The 18842-nt window shown below is 59.1% G+C and overlaps 1 protein-coding gene across 1 annotated transcript in view; it reads left to right on the top strand.

The window, feature by feature from the left end:
• The window catches only part of MYO15A (myosin XVA), a 46020-nt gene extending 27994 nt beyond the window's left edge, over window positions 1-18026 (top strand). Inside the window, 23 exon segments of the mRNA XM_052657293.1 lie at window positions 23-82; window positions 505-580; window positions 861-976; window positions 1077-1195; window positions 2525-2666; window positions 3129-3240; window positions 3329-3403; window positions 3805-3983; window positions 4516-4631; window positions 4866-4938; window positions 5219-5291; window positions 5512-5585; window positions 5806-5888; window positions 7543-7673; window positions 8670-8764; window positions 8908-8985; window positions 9296-9392; window positions 10979-11139; window positions 12106-12239; window positions 13918-14051; window positions 14335-14468; window positions 15610-15750; window positions 17721-18026. Of these exon segments, the coding sequence (XP_052513253.1) occupies window positions 23-82; window positions 505-580; window positions 861-976; window positions 1077-1195; window positions 2525-2666; window positions 3129-3240; window positions 3329-3403; window positions 3805-3983; window positions 4516-4631; window positions 4866-4938; window positions 5219-5291; window positions 5512-5585; window positions 5806-5888; window positions 7543-7673; window positions 8670-8764; window positions 8908-8985; window positions 9296-9392; window positions 10979-11139; window positions 12106-12239; window positions 13918-14051; window positions 14335-14468; window positions 15610-15750; window positions 17721-17822 (2505 nt within the window). The 3' untranslated portion in view covers window positions 17823-18026.
• The last annotated feature ends 816 nt before the right edge of the window (window positions 18027-18842 follow it).

The raw sequence follows: 18842 nt of genomic DNA, 5'->3' as shown, positions 1-18842 counted from the left end.
TCATGGTAGCCCTACACCGCAGGTGTTCTACCCCAAGGACGACCACAGCCACCCTGTGCAGCTGGACCTCCTGTTCCGCCAGGTGAGGGCCTGCCCCGCCTCCCGGCCTCGAGTGGCAGCAGGGCAGCAGGCGTGTGGATCAGCCGTCTGCCAAGCCTCCTGCTCGGGTTTGGGGTCTTCGCCCACAGTGAGGACAGGGAGCTGGTCTGCTGCGCCCCCTGCCGTGGACGGTCTTGGGGAGCCCACATCCCATCTAAGCAGACTCACCGCTAGTCTGAGCTCATGGGGCCCAGGGTCCACCCCAAGATCCCCTGTGTGGATCAGGAGACTAGGGCCTGGGGAGGGTGGAGATGAGAAGGGTGAGGGTCCTCAGAAGTGGGGTCTGATTTACAAGGTGCCCTCATTGCGTGGAAAGCACCCCATCCCCACTCGTCCTGACACAGTCCAGCTTGGGCTCCAGGTTTGGGGAGCCGTGCAGCCGCCCGCCTCATGCCCCTCCCACAGGTCCTGCATGACACACTCTCTGAGGCCTGCCTGCGCATCTCTGCGGAGGAGCGGCTCCAGATGAAAGCCCTGTTTGGTACTGCGGGGTGTGGGGAGGGAAGGGCAGCCTGCTAGAGCCCCTGCCACCCTCTCAGCTCTGCTCCTGGCCTCTCCCCGGGGCCCGGGTGCAGGTCTGGGTTGGGCTATACTGGCCCGGCTGTGGTCCCCACTGTCCTGTCTGTGGATATCAGTTTCCCAGTATGGACGCTGAGGATGCAGTGGTCTGACACCTCCTTGCTGAGGGTCAGTCTCCCCTCCATGCACTGCGGGTCAGCAGGGGAGGGGGCCCTGGTCCTGACCCGACCCGTGTCCCTTAGCTCAGAACCAGCTGGACACACAGCGGCCTTTGGTGACAGAGAGCGTGAAGCGGGCCGTGGTCAGCACTGCCCGGGACAGTTGGGAGGTCTACTTCTCCCGCCTGTTTCCTGCCACGGTAGGAGCCCCCTGCCCGTCCCCCTGCCCACTCTCTGCCTGCCCAGGGGCTCCGGGAATGAGCCTGGAAGACCCTCACGTGCCCCTTGTCCCCTCCCCAGGGCAGCGTGGGCACCGGGGTGCAGATGCTGGCTGTGTCCCACACAGGCATCAAGCTCCTGCGTGTGGTCAAGGGCAGCCACGAGGCGAGTGGGCAGCTGCGGGTACTGCGCACCTACAGGTGAGCAGCAGGCGGGGGGAGGGTTCACACAGGGCGTGGGCGGGGTGCGGGTTGGCAGGATTCAGGGCCTGGGCTGACACCAGCGCTTCCTCCATGCACCAACTAGCTGGATGGCTGGCGGCTGAGTACAGTCAGCTCTCTGTGTTCACAGGCTTCACATCCACAGATTCAACCAATGGTGGATGGGAAATACTCAGAAAAAAAAAAATTCCAGAAAATTCCAAAAAGCAAAACAAGATTTTCACTCACTGGCAACTATTCCCATAACATCTATCTTGCTTTTATAACTACCTATACAGCATTTACATTGAATTCCCTGATAGCTCAGTTGGTAAAGAACCTGCCTGCAATGCTGGAAATTGATTTCTGGGTTGGGGAGATCCCCTGGAGAAGGGATAGACTACCCACTCCAGTATTCTTGGGCTTCCCTTGTGGCTCAGCTGGTAAAGAATCCGCCTGCAGTGTGGGAGACCTGGGTTTGATCCCTGAGTTGGGAAGATCCCCAGAGTATTCTGGCCTGGAGAATTCCATGGACTGTATAGTACATGGGGTCACAAAGAGTTGGACACGACTGAGCGACTTTCACTTCACTTCAAGTGTTAAGAGTAATCTAGAGATGATTTAAAGTAAACGGGATGTGCGTAGGTTATATGCAAATACCGGGTCATCTTATGGGAGGGACTTGAGCACCCATGGATTTGGTTGCCCTCCAAGTGCCCTGGAGCCAGTCCTCCATAGATACTGAGGGATGACTGTACCTACCATGTGCCCGGCTCTATGCCAAACCCTTTAATCAAGGAAACAGGCTCAGAGAGAGATGTTGCTTGTCTCGGGTCACACAGCCAGGCAGTGGTGAGCTGGGAGCCAGTATCCCATCCCCAGCTCGGACACCTCTGAAGTCACACCCCAGAGCCTACTGAGGGCAGGGCTACGTATGTGAATAGCCAAGTGCAGATGCTTGAGTGTGAAACCTTCCTGTATCCTCCGACCCCTCCCTCCCAGCAGCCCATGGTCCTTTATGCCACAGCACGGGGAATCTCAGGCATCAGTGAGGTGCAGGCTCCTTCCTTCCAGAGTCTGAGCGTTTGCTTAGTGAAGGAAACAGATTTGTGGGCAAAATCTAGGGGGTTGGATCAAGAGGCAGAAAAATAAATAAAAGACAAAGTGTGGGGGTGCTGGGAGGTTGTGGGTTCACAGAGTGATGGGCAGGGCGCTGGAGCCATGGGCAGGAGGGGAGGGGAGGCAGGCAGGGGCCAGAGGTGCAGACAGTGGTGGGGGGCGTCCCTCTGGCCGTGGTGTCCTGCCTCATGCCACCTTCCCCTCCTTCAGCTTTGCGGACATCCTCTTTGTGACCATCCCCTCCCAGAACATGCTGGAGTTCAACTTGGCCAGTGAGAAGGTTATTCTGTTCTCAGCCCGAGCTCACCAGGTCAAGACCCTGGTGGATGACTTCATCCTGGAGCTGAAGAAGGTCAGGGTCCTCCTGCAGATGCCCGCAGCAGGCTGAGGGCCTGAATGTACCAGCCACGCCCGCCTGAGAGGCGTGGATACACCTGTGTGTCTGCGACTGTGTCTGCAGGCTCTTGCTCGAGCTGTACCTTCCAACCTGGGGCCTATGCCCCTGCTGCCGGCCTCTCCAGGGTCCTTCACTTAGGCCTCTGGGCTCCACAGCAGCCTCATTCCTCCCCTCCTTCAGGGGCTACACTGCCCGTCAGTGACCACCCTGTGACCACATCCAGCCCCATGCTTCCTCCAAACCAGGCAGTCCCCAGGCCTGGCACCTGGCCTCAGCGCTGAGGCTGTGGGAGGGGTAGGGGTGGGTCAGGTCTGTGGCCGTGCTCTCATGGCCTGTATGCGGAGCAGGGGAGTGGGCCCTGGCCTCTGGGAGGAGGGCATGGGCCCACAGCCCTCACCTGGCCCCTGACTGAAGCAGGACTCGGACTACGTGGTCGCTGTGAGGAACTTCCTGCCTGAGGACCCTGCGCTGCTGGCCTTCCACAAGGGCGACATCATCCACCTGCAGCCCCTGGAGCCGCCTCGACTGGGTCAGCGCCGGGGGGTACGGGGTGTGAGCGCAGGGGCAGCGGGGCAGGGGGCCTCCCTGGCGGGTGCTGACGTGGGCCCGGCCCACAGGGTACAGCGCGGGCTGTGTGGTCGGCAAGAAGGTGGTGTACCTGGAGGAGCTGCGGCACCGGGGCCCTGACTTCGGTGTGTACCCTGGGGCCCCCGTTCAGCTGCCCCAGCTGCCAGACCTGGAAACCCCAAACAGAGCAGATGCGCAATGCAGGTCCTGCGGTCCCCAAGAGTCTCGCCGGGCTGTAGCTGCTAAGATGGCCATGCAACCCAGCCCCTGTCCACACATCGGGCTGACAGGTCTCTGTGGACATTAGTGTCTCTGTGTTGTGGCCCAAAGGTCCACAGGCGCTGTGTTCTCCATTCTGCAGACCCCCACTCCAGCCCACTGCTAAGGGGCTGCCTCCCCTTCCCTGAGCCAGTGTCCTTCTGTTCGCCTCCATAACTGGCCCCATGGCATACCTCCCTCACTGACTCTGTACCCCACTCTTCCCCAGATGACACCCTCTCACTGCTCAGACCCTTTCCACCCCTAGGCTGGCGGTTTGGGACCATCCACGGGCGCGTGGGCCGCTTCCCTTCTGACCTGGTGCAGCCTGCAGCTGCCCCTGACTTCCTACAGCTGCCTGCCGAGCCGGGCCGGGGCCGCGCTGCCGCTGTGGCCGCCGCTGTGGCCTCCACTGCCGCTGCACGGGAGGTGGGCCGCAGGAGGGAGGTGAGAACGCAGGGCTGGTCAGAGGAGCGGACACAGCAGCGGGGTCGGCCTGACTGTGGAGGTGGAGCGGAGCGGGGTCAGTCAAGGGCAGGCCATCCTGGGACCGAGCAGTCTGGTAGGGACAGCCAGACATATGACCTGAGGGATGTGAGCCGCCAGATGTGACCAGAAGCGGCTGGAGGTGTGGCCAGTCAGGTAGGGTGGGTGCAGTCAGTGGAAGAGTAAGTGACCAGGCCAATGGGGCAGGACCAGCCTGGGGCGGCCAGATGGTGAATCCACCTTCGACGGGGCAGGGCCTGGTGAGTGGGCCAGGTTGGGTCCTGTGGTGGCATGGAGCTCGCTAGGGTGAGGAAGATAAAGGGGTGAGGGATAAGGTCAGCTGGACCAGACCATCGGGGAGGCAGTGGGGCCACATGGGGCAAGGAGTGGCCCATGGGGAGGCAGGGCAGGCGGAGAGGGTCTGTGCACAGTCAGGCTGGGCTGGCGTTGGGCAGGCTCTGACTAGCAGGAGTAGCAGATGCCCCTCTTGCAGGGCCCCCCAGTCAGAGCTGGCTCCATGGACCGTGGGGAGGACGGCCTGGCTCTTCCACCGTACACAATGCTTGAGTTTGCCCAGAAGTACTTCCGAGACCCTCAGAGGAGACCCCAGTGAGTGGTGGCCCGCCCTGAGGAGGGTCTTTCTGGGGTGGGGCTTTTCCCAGCCACCCAAGCAGGAGGCCTCAGGTCTGGGAGGGAATGAGAAACCCTGGGAGGGGGCTGGTCTGCAGCCTCTGCCTCAGGGACCTTGCTGCCAGGTGGGCTGACACTGGGTCCAGCACACTTCTTGTGGGAAAGGCTGTCTCGGAGGCAAGACTGATCAGTAGCGTCCACTTCCCCTTGCAGGGATGGCCTCAGGCTGAAATCCAAGGAGGGTCGGGAGTCCAGAACCTTGGAGGACATGCTTTGCTTTACGAAGGTGCCCAGCCCCAGGTCCCTCTGAAATGGCCATACAAGAGTGCATCCCAGGCCCATGGGCCAAACAGCCTTGTGCCCAGTGGGACCCCCACCACTGGGTACCCCGAAGGCCTGGATTCCTCCAAAAGGAAGTGTCTCATCTTCTCAAGGTTCCACCCACCGCCTTCTGTGGTGTGGACTCTTGTGTTGTTAAGATAGGACCCTCCCCATCCTCTCCCCTCCCCTCCCCCTCTCCTCCCCTCCCTTTTCCTCCTGCCATGACCCAATTTCTCTCCCCACAGACCCCGCTCCAGGACTCCCTCATTGAGTTCAGCGACAGCAGCCTCAACAAGATGGCTACAGACATGTTTCTAGGTGTGGGGGTGGGACAGTGGCCAGGGCCCCAGGCCAGGAGGGACGCCGCACTGTGACCCTTGGTGACCACCACCCCTTCCCTCAGATGTGGGAGGAGAGGAGGAGGCCCCTTTCCCCTACCGGCCCTGGCCATAGCCTCTGGGCGAGGGGTCCAACCCAGGGTTCCTGGTGGGCGGGCAGCTGGGAGACCGGTGGCTGAATGGGACAGTGTTTCCTCCAGCTGTGATGCGATTCATGGGGGATGCCCCGCTGAAGGGCCAGAGTGAGCTGGACGTGCTGTGCACCCTCCTGAAGGTCAGTCCAGCTCCTCCAGGAGCTCCCTTGCCTGCCCTGTGGCTCGGGTTCGCTATCTGTCAGCGGGGGCTGCAGCCTTTGGGGTGGGAACCGAGTGGCCCAACGAGGAGTGCATCCCGCTGGTGGGGAGGGTTCTGGAGAAGGGACGCCAGGCCTGTTTTCAGGAGCCCACTGTGTTCCTGTGGGCATGTGACCTGTGACCTGGCCCGCCCTCCCACAGCTGTGCAGGGACCATGAGGTCATGCGGGACGAGTGTTACTGCCAGGTCGTGAAGCAGATCACAGACAACACCAGCACCAAGCAGTGAGTGTCCTCCCCTCCCCACCATTTCCTGCTCCGGAGGGGCCAGATCAGCCTCCCATCTCCCAGCCTGTGCCCTCCCCGCCTCATCCTCTTCCTCACGCCAGAGACAGAGCACATATGTTCGAAATTGCTTGGTTTGGGACAAGCCCTTTCTGGTCTCTGAGCTTCAGTCTCATCTGTCAAATGCACTGATAATGGGTGAGTCCAGGTTCTTGGTTGCAAGTGACAGAAACCCAGTTCAGTCGGGTTTAAGCAAAAAAGGGGTCAGGTAACTGAAAAGTTTAACAGAGGACTTTAGGCATAGCTGGATCTAGGTGTCATCAGGAAGCAGTCTTTCTCTGTACCCTGGACCTGATTTTCTATGTGTTGATATTACTCCCAAACAATATATCTCATAGACTGGCAAGATGATAGCTCTGGGGGGACATTCCCCAGCTCAGCAATCCCAGGCAAAGCAAGACTGATTGAATATTTGCAGCAAAAATTCCCAAATCCAGCCTTATTGGCCTGTCTTGGTCCCATGGGCATCTCTGAGCCAACCACAGAGCTCTGATTGGCTAGACCTGGATCATGTACCTGTTCCCAGACCAATCACCATAGCCAGAGGGAGGATGAACTCTTAACTTGCCAAGCCTGGCTCCCATTTTTTATTGTTGTTCAGTCGCCAAGTAATGTCTGACTCTTTGCAACCCCATGGACTGAGGCACGCCAGGCTTCCCTGTCCTTCACCATCTCCCAGGGTTTGCCCAAGTTCATGTCCACTGACATGAACCAGTCACTTTAGCCAGAGGCTTCAGGGTTCTAACTGGCCAGTCCTGGCTCTCATGGGTACATATGTGCACGCTAAAGTCACTTCAGTCGTGTCTGACTCTTTGTGACCCCATTGACTGTAGCCCGCCAGGCTCCTCTGTCTGTGGGATTTTCCAGGCAAGAATACTGGAGTGGGTTGCCATGCCCTCCCCCAGGGGATCTTCCAACTCAGGGACTGAACCCGTGACTCATGTCTACTGTGCTGGCAGGCGGGTTCTTTACCACTAGAGCCACTTGGGAAGTCCCCTGGCTCTCATACGCACAGGGACCTGGGGAGGGGTGGGTGGCTTCCCAAAGGAAGCCCAAGTGCTGCGCCCAGACACCAGAGGTTCCCACAAGTGAAACCCCAGATCCAGGGCAGCACAAAGGTAAGCGTCCGTGTCTCGCACGTGACTAGCACATGGCGGGGCCCAAAGCCTATGCTGCTCTTGTTAGCACTGGGCCACCCTCCTGTCTACCTGCTCGCGTCTCCCAGGAATTTCAGAACCACTCAGCGCATCCTCCTGCCCCTCCCACCCAGTCTTACTTGCCACCAGCTCTGCACAGGGTCCCTGGCCCCCCTTCAGGGACCGTCGCCCAGAGAGATGCCCCCCCACCCCAGGAAGACTAGTTCTCTGTGCACAATGGGTATGTCAGGGGCTTCACCCCCTCCCTTCCCTCCCACACTCCCTCCCACTCAGAATTCCCAACAGAATGCACCTTTGGTCTGACTCTGTGCCTAGCGGCCCTGCTTTCACTGGGCAGAGGCAGGGGCATCCTCAGGAGAAGAGCCTGGTGGGCAGGGAGACTCCTGGTGTGGCTGCAGAGCAGTGGCCACTGCGATGGAGCCCATGTGTGCTCGCAGGGACAGCTGCCAGCGAGGTTGGAGGCTGCTGTACATCGTGGCTGCCTACCACAGCTGCTCTGAGGTCCTCCAGCCGCACCTCACCCACTTCCTCCAAGACGTGAGCCGGACCCCAGGCCTGCCCTTCCAGGGTGAGGGGCAAGCGAGTGGGGACCCAGGGCCAGGGGCTTATCTGCACCATACGAGGGCTGGCTGGGCAGCCAGCAGGAGGGCCTAGCCCTTCTTGCCCAGGGAGTGCTTATTAATATCAATCCTGTCCCCAAACGTTGGCAGAGGTCCCACAGGGGCTGATGCCATAGGTTGTCTGATATGACAGGGAGGATGACATATCAGGGATGGCTTCCCGGAGGAAGTGTTGCTCCAGGTACTGAGCACAGAGGAGGGATTTCTAGATGAATTCAGTAGCAGGCATAAAGACCGGAGATGATGTGTGGCATGTGGGAGAGGAGGAGGCGGCGGCATGGCCCTTTCTCTGGTCTTTGAGAATCAACAAGGATCTTGAGAGGGCGCCATGGCTGGTGGCAGGGTCTTGGCCTTTTCCCTGTGGAATTTAGAGGAAAGGGGCTGCTCCTCAGCCTCACCCAAAGTCTAGCTTCCAGAGGAACCCCTGGGTCCCCCTAAGAGAGAGGTCAGGGCACCTGTGGTTACCATGGCAGCCATGGAGGAGATAGGAGACTTCATCCTCTCTGCCTCTGAAGCCTCCTCTTTGAGTCAATCAACAAACACCCCTGCATCAGCTCCAGGGAAGGGGGTTGAATGTGCCCCCAAACTCTCTGACTTGGCCCCTCCCCAGAGCGGGGCGAGGGCACCGCTTAGCCAGAGAAATGGAGAAGCAGACGATGCGGTCTCTTGCATGGAGACTCTGGACACAGCCCCCAGGGACGAGCCCCCGGCACCAGCTGTCTCCGGGGACTCATGGATAACTGAGGCGTGCGGGCCTCCGAAAGGATGTGGGTTCAAACCCAGCCCTTGTACTCTGGCTCTTAACCTTGGGTCAGTCACTGCCCTCTGAATGGTCTCTGCGGCCACTGGAGGGAGAGCAGCCCCCACCAAGGGGGCTTGGGGCTGGGGCCAGAGGAGCTCTTCTGCTGGGCCTGCCCCAGCCCCGCTAACCCCAGTCTCTTCAGGGATTGCCAAGGCCTGTGAGCAGAACCTGAAGAAGACGCTGCGGTTTGGCGGCCGCCTGGAGCTCCCAGGCAGCATGGAGCTGCGGGCCATGTTGGTGAGTGTAGGCGGGGCTTGGGGAGGGGGACGGCCTACCCAGAGACCCCTGTGCCGGCCGGGAACAACGCGGGCGGAGGGGACCAGGGCTGGGTGAGACCCTGGTGAGATCCCAGCCTCTCCTCTCTCCGCACCTTCCCCTAGGCCGGCCGCAGTTCCAAGAGGCAGCTGTTTCTTCTCCCCGGGGGCCTGGAGCGCCATCTTAAGATAAAGACATGCACTGTGAGTGAAGGAGTGTCTGGGGAGTGGGACCCCAAGGGTGCTGAGCCACCCCCTACCTCCCCCATGAGTCAGGACTTAGCTCTCTGTTGCAGCCCAATCCAGAGCCTAGGGGAGGTGGGTGGCCTTCAGCTCAGAGTCAGGCTGCAAATGAGAGATGGGCGGACTTGGGACCCACAACTCCGGAAGCTGCGTCCTTCCCTGTGTGGGGCTGACCCAGGGCCCTGGGAGCCTAGCCTCTGCAGGGGGGCCAGGGAGGGCTCAGGGCAGAGGTCACCTGCCTGGCCCAGCCTCTCACTTCCCCCATCCACAGGTGGCCCTGGACGTAGTGGAAGAGCTTTGTGCTGAGATGGCTCTGACCCGCCCCGAGGCCTTTGATGAGTACGTCATCTTTGTTGTAACCAACAGAGGTGAGCAGCCAGAGGATGAGGCAAACTGGGCCCATGGCCCCCATCCCGACTGTGAGGCCCCGATTAGATGCCACTTCCTCCAAAAAGCCCCCCGCCCGGGTGCAGGAGCCTCTGCACCAAGAACCCCCAGCCCCGCATCTGACCCCCACCACCCCACTTCGATCTGTGTGAGCTCATCTGGTCTGTCAGGCCGCGAGATGGTGGAAGACAGGGCTCCCCCACGCCGCCATCTGCCCCCCAGAGTGCTCAGTAGGCCCTGCCCTCTGGGAGGGCAGGACTTAACAGAATGTGGCTCCTGTAACCCACACGTGCAAGTACTTTTTCCTGCCTCCGCTGTCCTCATAGCGGCTGAGAGGAGCCCCATCCTCGGCCTCACCTGGCCCTTCTCCATGAGGCCAAACCCTTTCCCCCTGCAGCCCACCTGCTCTAGAACATGGCTGAGCTTCTGCCACCGGCCGGTCAGTCTCACCCAACTCCAGCTGGCTCTCGGGCTACTCAGCTCTGAAACACATGTCCTCAGCCCTGCCTGAGTCCAGCATGACATGGGGGTGGAGAAGGCGGTAACAAAGTAATCTTAGTAAGGAAGCTCAGGAGCAGAGGCGACAGCTGACAGCACTTAATCCCATCAACTATCCCACCAGGACCCCATGAAATGAAATGTGTTGTCCTCCCCGTTTACAGATGGGAAAACCAAGGCCCAGGGAGCCTGTATTAGTCTCCTGTTGCTGCCATAACAAATCACTTGGTGACTTCAAACAGCACACGTGTATGATCTTATGGTTCTGAAAGTCGGAACGTCCCCAGGGCTGAGTCCTTCTGAGGCTCTAGGAGTCTGTTTCTCGCCTTTTCCAGCTTCCACAGGCACCCAAGTCCCTTGGCTCATGGCCCTTTCCTCCATCTTCAAAGCCCGCAGCGTAGCCTCTTCCAGTCTCTTTTTGTGACTCTCCTGCCTCCTTCTCATAGGCCCCTCGAGACTGTGGTGGGTCCACTTAGGTCCCTGTGATTATCTCCCCTCTCAAGACCCTTAATCACACTCCACGTCTCCTCTCCATGAAGGTGTGCGTTCATGGCAGGTGGGGATTAGGACGGGAGCATTTTGAGGTCAGGCTGTTTCTCAGCCTGCCACGGAGCCCAAGGGACTTGCCCAGGGTCAGAGCCAGCACTTTATCATCATGCCACATCCCTGTTTTCAGTAAAATTTTTCAAAGGTGTGGGACAGGGAGCAGAAATGTCACTTCAGGAAATAAAAACTTATGGCCGAGACCCACTCAGTGCCAGACCCGCATCCTCCCCTCGCCCCCAGAGAGCCCAGCAGGGGTCTCCCCATAGGAGTCCTACAGAAGAGGACCTAAGGCCTCTTGTGCTTCTCTGGGTACAGCCTCCTCTAGAGAGGGAAGAGAGGCTGGGTGTTCTCTGAGCAGCACCTGGGTGGGGCACCTCCCTAGGCCCAGGCGAGCTGAGCTTTGAGCGTTATTCCCACCTGGGGGCACAATTTCCACAAATCAGGGCCCCCCGTCCTGTTCACCAAGGAAGCCATGCCCCAGAGCAGGGAGGGGGCTCGCCATGTTTGCCCGCGCTCCCCGCAGGCCAGCACGTGTGTCCGCTCAGCCGGCACGCCTACATCCTGGACGTGGCCTCGGAGATGGCGCAGGTGGACGGTGGCTATGCACTGTGGTTCCGACGTGTGCTCTGGGACCAGCCGCTCAAGTTCGACAACGAGCTCTACGTGACCATGCACTACAACCAGGTCCGGGCTTGTGGCCGGCTCCGGAGTCTCCGGGCTCCCCCGGGCTTGGCATCCGAGGCCTTCGTGATTCCAGCCCCGAGGCCTCTGGTCCCCATGTGGGCGTGTCATTGTCACCCTCACTTCCTAATTCACAGGCCTCTGTCACCCGGGCCAGCCTGCTTTTCCTGTGTCGCTGCTGGTCCGGGCCCCTCCAGCCAGGCTGCCCAGGTGACACGTTTTCAGGCCATTCTGACCTCCTTCCTCCTGCTCCCCTCCAGCGCTGAGCACCTCGCCTGTCCCGTGCTCAGTAGCATTGTTTTTTGTTTTTCAATTTTTATTTATTTGACTATGTTCGGTCTTGGTTTCAGCCTGCAGGCTTAGTTCTCACGAGGCATGTGGGATCTTAACTCTCCGATCAGGAATTGAACCCGTGTCCCCTAACTTGGAAGGCAGATTCTTAAACACTAGACCAGCAGGGAAGTCCCCCGCTCTGAGACTTTGCCAGGCCTTTTCACAATGGGGCGCTGTCACTCCCCTTTTGGACTACGTCATCTCAGGGCAGTGGTCCTGACAAAGTCGGGGTCTCCCTCGTGTGCGGACCCTCGCAGACATGCTGGGTAGAGACAGCATGCTTCTCAGAAGCTGGCGCCCGAAGCTGCGGCCATTCTGTGTCCAAGGCCTGTCACTGGGCTCTTGTGCCTGTGGGCCAGCCAGCAGCACCCCTGGGACTTGTGGAAACATGACCCCTGGGTCCTGCACTCTGCAGAGCAGGGGCCAGCGCTTCCCCAGTTCCTGTGGCTTCCAAGCCACGGCCCTCCCCGCTCACCGTCCAGGTGCTTCTGTCACTGCTCCCCGAAGCCCAGGAAAGTGACCACCCCCCTCCCCAGAAGCATGACCCTGGCACAGCTCAGCATCTGTGTCTGGACCTCCCCGGTAGTGTGCCTGGCCTTCTGCAGCCCCTCGCCTACATTCTTCCCACCCCTGTAGGTGCTGCCCGACTACCTGAAGGGCCTTTTCAGCAGCGTGCCGGCTGGCCGGCCCAGCGAGCAGCAGCTTCAGCAGGTGTCCAAGCTGGCTGCGCTGCAGCACCGGGCCAAGGACCACTTCTACCTGCCCAGCGCGTAAGCGCCCTCCCACCCCTGCCCCACCCCTGAGCTGCCCACCCCCCCTCAGCGCAGCCTGTCCAGCTAGGACCCTGCCTCCCAGCAGGACAGGTCACTTCCAACTGGTATTAATAGCTCAGAGCAAACAAGTGATAAAATGCATTCAGGACACATACACTGTGGCCCAGGAAGTACACTCGGCCCTGCAGAGAGCGTTGGCCACAGGAATGTCCACTGTGATGGCGTCAACAATCTCCAACAGCAGAGGATGCCTTAAATTGTGGGGTGTCAGGTGGCCTTTAAACTGATGTTCTCAAAGCGACGGGACCTCGGTCGTCCCCACACTCTCCATCTTTTTCCTCTTGAAACTTGGGCTCCAAAGAGCTGCTGTGTCTGTGGGTCGTATCTATTGATATATTTACACTATTCAAAATGAAAACAGAAACAACTTAAAATACTAATTTATTAATGAAAAACAAGGACACTACATATTAATGTTAAGATAAATGTGGACCTATGATAATTATAATACAAATAGTGTAAGGTAACATTACGTGTTAATATAAATAAGTCATGAAAACACAAGTGTATTTTGCCAAGAGTTCCAGGGAGAGCTGCTGCACTGGTTTACCCTTTGCAAATCTGTACCATCTGGCTTAATAGCTGACAGCTGGATACCCGTCCCTGCTTCTCGGTCAGTCTGTTGTGACCGCACAGGTCATGTGGCCTCTGCACCTGCACTTGTGAGAGAACGAGGGGGAGGCAGATAACCGCTCACATTGTTACGGAAGTGACTTTGCCAGGCCCTCGACCACACTTTGAGAGCCCCTGCTGTGAATAAGAAAGGCAGTGTGTGGACGGTATGTCCCGCTGTAAGGGTGCAACACTCACACCCTTCTGATGCTATGATGGAAGGGAAAGTGGAGGAAGCACATACAGGTGTCACCAGGCCCGGATGGAGACAGTTGTGGCGCCCTTACTCTCTGCGTGGCATCTGCACGCATCGCTCTGGCAGATGCCCCAAACTGCACTCTAATGTCCCCTCTTGCAGATGAGGAAACTCAGCCCCAGAGAGGGGATATGGCTTCCCCAGAGTGGGGCGACCAGGATTCAGACCTGGGGAGGGTCCAGAGGCCAGGCTCTTACCTAGCAGTGCAGAGAAGGAAAGATGTAGCCTGGAGAGTCTTTTAGGGGTTCCCCTGACATCCCTCCCTATCCCAGTGTTCAGCCCAGACTGGTACTTGTTGGCATTTTTCAGATGTCCTGAGGCCAGGGCTGCCTTAGGGCCGCCAGCATATGGTCAGGGGAGGCCTAGACAGGTAGGAGTTGAGGGTCCTGGGGGTCATCTGGAGCCCACTGCTCTGTTCTGCTGACCACTGCTGGGGTTTGCTTCGCTGCCCTGATGCTTCCCCCACCCTTTGCTTCCTTCTTACCCCTCTGGCCTGGGCTACTCCTCAGGGGCCAGGGACTACAAAGACCCTGTGTGAGCTGGTGAACTCCTCAGAGCCTGCGTTCCCTTGTCAGCAAGCAAGGAGCCCAGTGGTGTTGGCCAGCGGTTACTGAGCACGTGCTGTGTGCCCAGCCCCGCTTGTACCACCTCCTGTCCCCACCCTGTCGTCCGCACTCCCCTAGCGTTCAGCCATCAGGAGGTTTGGTGGAAGCCCTGATGGTCAGCCAGCTTTTCCCTGCCCGCCAGGCGGGAGGCCCAGGGGTACATCCCAGCCCAGCTGTACCGCACCGAGGCCAGCTCGACATGGCTCCACCTGCTTGGTCAGCACCGGCAGCAGATGCAGGCACTCAGCCCCCACCAGGCTCGCGCCCAGTTTCTGGGTGAGAAGGAGTTGGGCTGGTGAGGGAGTCGTGGGGACCTGGCTGAGGAGGGTGGTGAGGAGGCCTTTTCCTTTGCACAAAAGCATCTTTGGTGTCAGGTTTCTAAAGGCCTTCCAAGGCCCCACCTAGGCTGGGGGGCCCAGCGGGGATGGAGCAAGGTGCAGGGTGAGCGGCAGCACTGGCAGGAGGGGCACCAGGCTGGGGGCTCCTGTGCTGGATGGGCTGTGGGGGAGGGGTGGGCTTATGCACTGATGAGCCCTTGTCGCCTGACCACCACCCCCAGGCCTCCTCAGCGCCTCACCCATGTTCGGCTCCTCCTTCTTCCTGGTCCAAAGCTGCAGCACCGCGGCTGTGCCAGCCCCCTGCATCCTCGCTGTCAACCACAACGGCCTCAACTTTCTCAGCACTGAGACCCACGTGAGTGGCTCAGCCCGGCCCTGCCCCACCCCTGCCCCCAGGGACGTCCAGCTCCACTGCTCACACCTGCGTGACCTTGGGTGAGGCTCCGCCCCCATCTTCCTCACCTGGGAAGATGACGCAGGCTGTTGTCCAGGCAAACAGGAAGTACGCTGACCTGCAGAGCCTGTGTGGCTCTGCCAGAGCCTCAGCCAAGAAACCGTTTCTGTGAGTCTGGAGGCCGGATGGACAAGATCAAGGTGCCAGCAGGGTCAGCTTCCTCTGAGGCCTCCCTCCTTGCTTGTAGATGGCCATCCTGGCTGAGTCCTCATATGGCCCTTTATCTGGGGTCCATGAATCCCAAGGTCCTCTTCCTAAGGACCCGTGGGATGGGAGCCCACCCTAGCCTGACTCCCCTCTTCAAAGACCTGTCTCCAGGTTCTGAGGGGGTGGGTCAGGATTTGGGGACACAATGCAATCCAGAACAAAAGGAACCTGCTGCCCCCATTCTTAGTTCTTCCTCAGGAAGTGGACCTTGACACGAGGGCTCCAGGGCAAGTGGCTTGTGTGGAAACAATGGAGCGAGGAAGAGAGACCAGGAGGAGGTCACAGCCAGGGGGACACAACCAGGGCAGGGCCTGTGAGCATCCAGGTTCCCACTGTGGGCACGGGGACTCAGTCCAGTGGGGAGCACCAGCCTCAGAGGACGCCCCGTTCTGTGGGTGGGAAAGCTGGGGTATCCGTCTGCTCTGTCCATCTGTCACAGGGGGCCGCTGGCTCTCATCACTCTGGCTTCTCCTGAGGCGAGCCGGGGAAGCTCTGTGTTAGCTCCTGGGGCCAGAAAGAACGCTCCCAGCCAGAGGGGTGGGTGTGAAGAGGCAGGAAGGTCAGGGCACACTGGCATTACCTGGAGCTCCAGCACTTAGAGCGGTGCCTGGCACGCTGCACGCACGTGCATCATTGTTGAAGTAATGTTACAGGTGAGAAGCTGAGGTCCAGAGAGGTAAAGCTGGTTGCTCCGGGTCACACAGCCGGTCACTGGGGGACGAGTGCTGCAACCGGGGTGCCTTGCCCCCTGCGTATCTGTCCTTTAGGACAGGGGTACCGGTAGGTGAGACTGACTGTCCCATCCCCAAGCCTATCTGTCCCCCATCCCACCCAGGAGCTGATGGTGAAGTTCCCCCTGAAGGAGATCCAGTCGACACGGACCCAGCGGCCCACAGCCGGCTCTAGCTGCCCCTATGTGGAGGTCGCGCTCGGCGATGTCACTGCCCAGCATACCGTGCAGCTGCAGCTGGAGCAGGTGGGCCCCCAGGGGAGTTGCCCAGCCCCCCACTCCCGAATTCTGCATACTAGGCTCTCCTCGGCCTGGCCAAGTTCTGGGGAGTGTCCAGTCCAGCGCAGGGGACAGAGCTAAGCCCACACTACACAGACCTGTGGGTCTCGGGGTGGTCTTGGAGAGGTATCTTGATGGTGGGATCCTAGAAATGAGGGCCCAGGTTGTTTGCAGAAGAATGAGGTATTCAATGGGAAACTGGGGAGGTCCTAAGGGTCCTTGAGTATAAAGCTAAGAACCTGGGCCTCCTCCCGAGGGCACTTGGGAGCCATAGAAGGTTGCTAGAAGGGCAGGGACATGGGCAGTTCACCTGGGCTAAAGCTTGGAGGCTGGACTGTGGGGCCAGGGCTTGACAGATAGAGAGGGTTCTTCTCAAAAGCCAAGTCGTCTAGGTCAGCTAGGTCCACGTCTCGCAGCCCCCGGGGCAGGGCCAGACCAGAGTTCTCACCTGCTGGAGAGGGGGCTGAAGTCCAGAGAAGGGGATGAATGGGGCTGGGCCCACCTGTCTGTCCTTGCCAGCCCACTGCACCCCTCAAGATGTGGGCCCAGAATTCCCCCACCCCAAGGCAGGGCCTATATTAGTTGGGCTGCTTTCCAGGGCACGAGACAGGGGCTCCCACCACCCTAGCCCTGCCCCTGAGGGTCAAGGCTGGAGCACGGCCCCTTGCCATGCTCCTTGGGGAGCCTGCGACTGGGGATCAGTCTGCTTTCCACTGCCCCCCAGTCCTGTTCCTGCTGAGGTCACACTGATCCTGGCCTCACCTGGACTCAGCCTGTTTCCTGGACTCCGCCAAAGACCCCACCTCTTCAGACCTGCCCATCTGTTGCTTCCTGGGCCCCTTCTGGAGCCCCCTTCTCTGGACGACCTCTAACTGGTGCAAGGCTGGGCCCTCTCCCCAGGGGAGGCTTTCACAGCTGCTCTGCGAGACAGCCTCCTATTTCTCTCCCTTGGTGTCACCCTTGGAGGCCAGTAGGCCTCTGCCCTCAACCTCCAATGCTCGCAGGCTTGGGCCCCAGCCCAGCAGTCCTTCTTGTCTCTGCCCCCTCCTCTTTTTAGCTCTGTGACCTCAGCTCCCCCACCCCGCCTTGCCTGCTCCCTGCCCCAGAACACCCTCCTATTGCACTCGCTGTCCCCTCTGCCTGGGACACACTCCCCCTGCATCACAGGGCTTCTTCCCTCCCTTAATTCCAGTTTCAGCACAAACATCACCTCCTTCTTAAAGCCTCCCCTGATCCTCCTGATAATTCACTCTCTCTGCCTCAGTAGGTCTCATATGGCTTGGAAGTCACTTCGTTATTAGTTCTGAGGTTGTCCTTCTCCCCATTAGAATGGGAGCCGCAAGAGGGCAGGGCGGTGTCCACACGGTGTTCGTAGCACAGTGCCCAGTGTGTAGTGGATGCTTAGGAGGTAGCTGGATGGAGGAGGAGGAGGAAGAGGCAGCCTTTCTGGCTTCTCTACTTGGTTGCAGCACTCCCTTCCCCCCACCCATGGGAGCCCTGAGGCTGGGGCCCAGTTCATTCTAGGCCGTGGGTACCAGGTGGTAACTGTGGCAGCTCATTTATTGACAGGGCTAATAGTTTTTAAATGTGAAGGATTTACATGTCTTGAAGTCTCATGTCATCCTTGCCACGACCCTGTGAGGCAGGCCCTGGGAAACCGAGACCCCAGGGACAAGGCCGCTGAGGGTGACGGAGGTGTGGTAACTGACCCAGGTTACATGCAGCAGAGCTGGTGAATGTGTGGGTCTCCACCTGGCTCACTGCTTCCCGCCTGCAGCGCAGAATTCCTTTCCAGCTGCCAGAGCTTCTCCTGGGGCCCTGAGGAGGTGGGGACGAGGGTGGGACCCCAGTCAAGGGAGAGTCTGGCCTCCACCTCTCTCCCAGCCATGTCTCTCCCCGGGAGAGCTGCGCAGTGTGGACTCATGTCTCTCCTGCAGGGCCTGGAGCTGTGTCGGGTGGTGGCCGTGCATGTGGAGAACCTCCTCAGTGCTTGCGAGAAGCGGCTCACGCTGCCCCCCAGCGAGATCACACTACTCTGACCCAGCCCCCAGGCCCCCGCTGGCAGGAGGCTGGCTGTATGGTCCTAGAGGAGCTACTGGGCCAGAACCTTTGGAGAGACCAAGAGGCAGTAGGGGGAGAAGCCCAAGTCCCCAGGAACCTGAGAGTTGGGATGGAGTTACAGCATGCAAACCTGGGGTCAGATAGCAGGAGGAACTTCCAGGGACTGACCAATCGGCCCTCCTGCCACCTACCACTGTGGCCCTGCCCTGACCCCTGCTGCGGCATGGTAGCCCCAGACCAGAAGCCTAGGCAAACTGAATCTGCTTTTACTTCTCCTGGGGTCTGATGTTCAAATCTGCTCCATCTCCCTGTCCTAGCCCCTCATTTGTCCCCCCCTATTCCAGGTGCCCTCTGTACTGCTGCTGAGCTTGGATTCATGGCTCTTGGTCATTTCAGCACAAATAAAAGGTTCATCTGGCAGCCTTTTCTCCATATAGTTGCTGTTCAGTCGCTCAGTTGTGTTCAACTCTGTGACCCCATGGACTGCAGCATGCCAGGCTTCCCTGTCCATCACCAACTCCCGGAGCTTGCTCAAACTCATGTCCATCGAGTCAGTGATACCATCCAACCATCTCATCCTCTGTCATCCCCTGCACCTCCCGCCTTCAGTCTTTCTCAGCATCAGGGTCTTTTCCAGTGAGTCAGTTTTTTGCATCAGCTGACCAAAAGATTAGAGTTTCAGCTTCAGCATCAGTCCTTCCAATGAATATTCAGGACTGATTTCCTTTACGATTGATTGGTTGGATCTCCTTGCAGTCCAAGGGACTCTCAAGAGTCTTCTCCAATACCACAGTTCAAAAACATCAATTCTTCGGTGCTCAGCTTTCTTCCTAGTCCAACTCTCACATCTATACATGACTACTGGAAAAACCATACCTTTGACTAGACTGATCTTTGTCGGCAAAGTAATGTCTCTGCTTTTTAATATGCTGTCTAGATAGGGCTTCCCTTGTGGCTCAGCTGGTAAAGAATCCGCCTGCAATGCGGAAGACCTGGGT

Source organism: Budorcas taxicolor, chromosome 19 (genome assembly GCF_023091745.1).
Source record: "Budorcas taxicolor isolate Tak-1 chromosome 19, Takin1.1, whole genome shotgun sequence".
Taxonomy (NCBI): domain Eukaryota; kingdom Metazoa; phylum Chordata; class Mammalia; order Artiodactyla; family Bovidae; genus Budorcas; species Budorcas taxicolor.
This window is presented reverse-complemented; position numbering and strand designations above follow the sequence as displayed.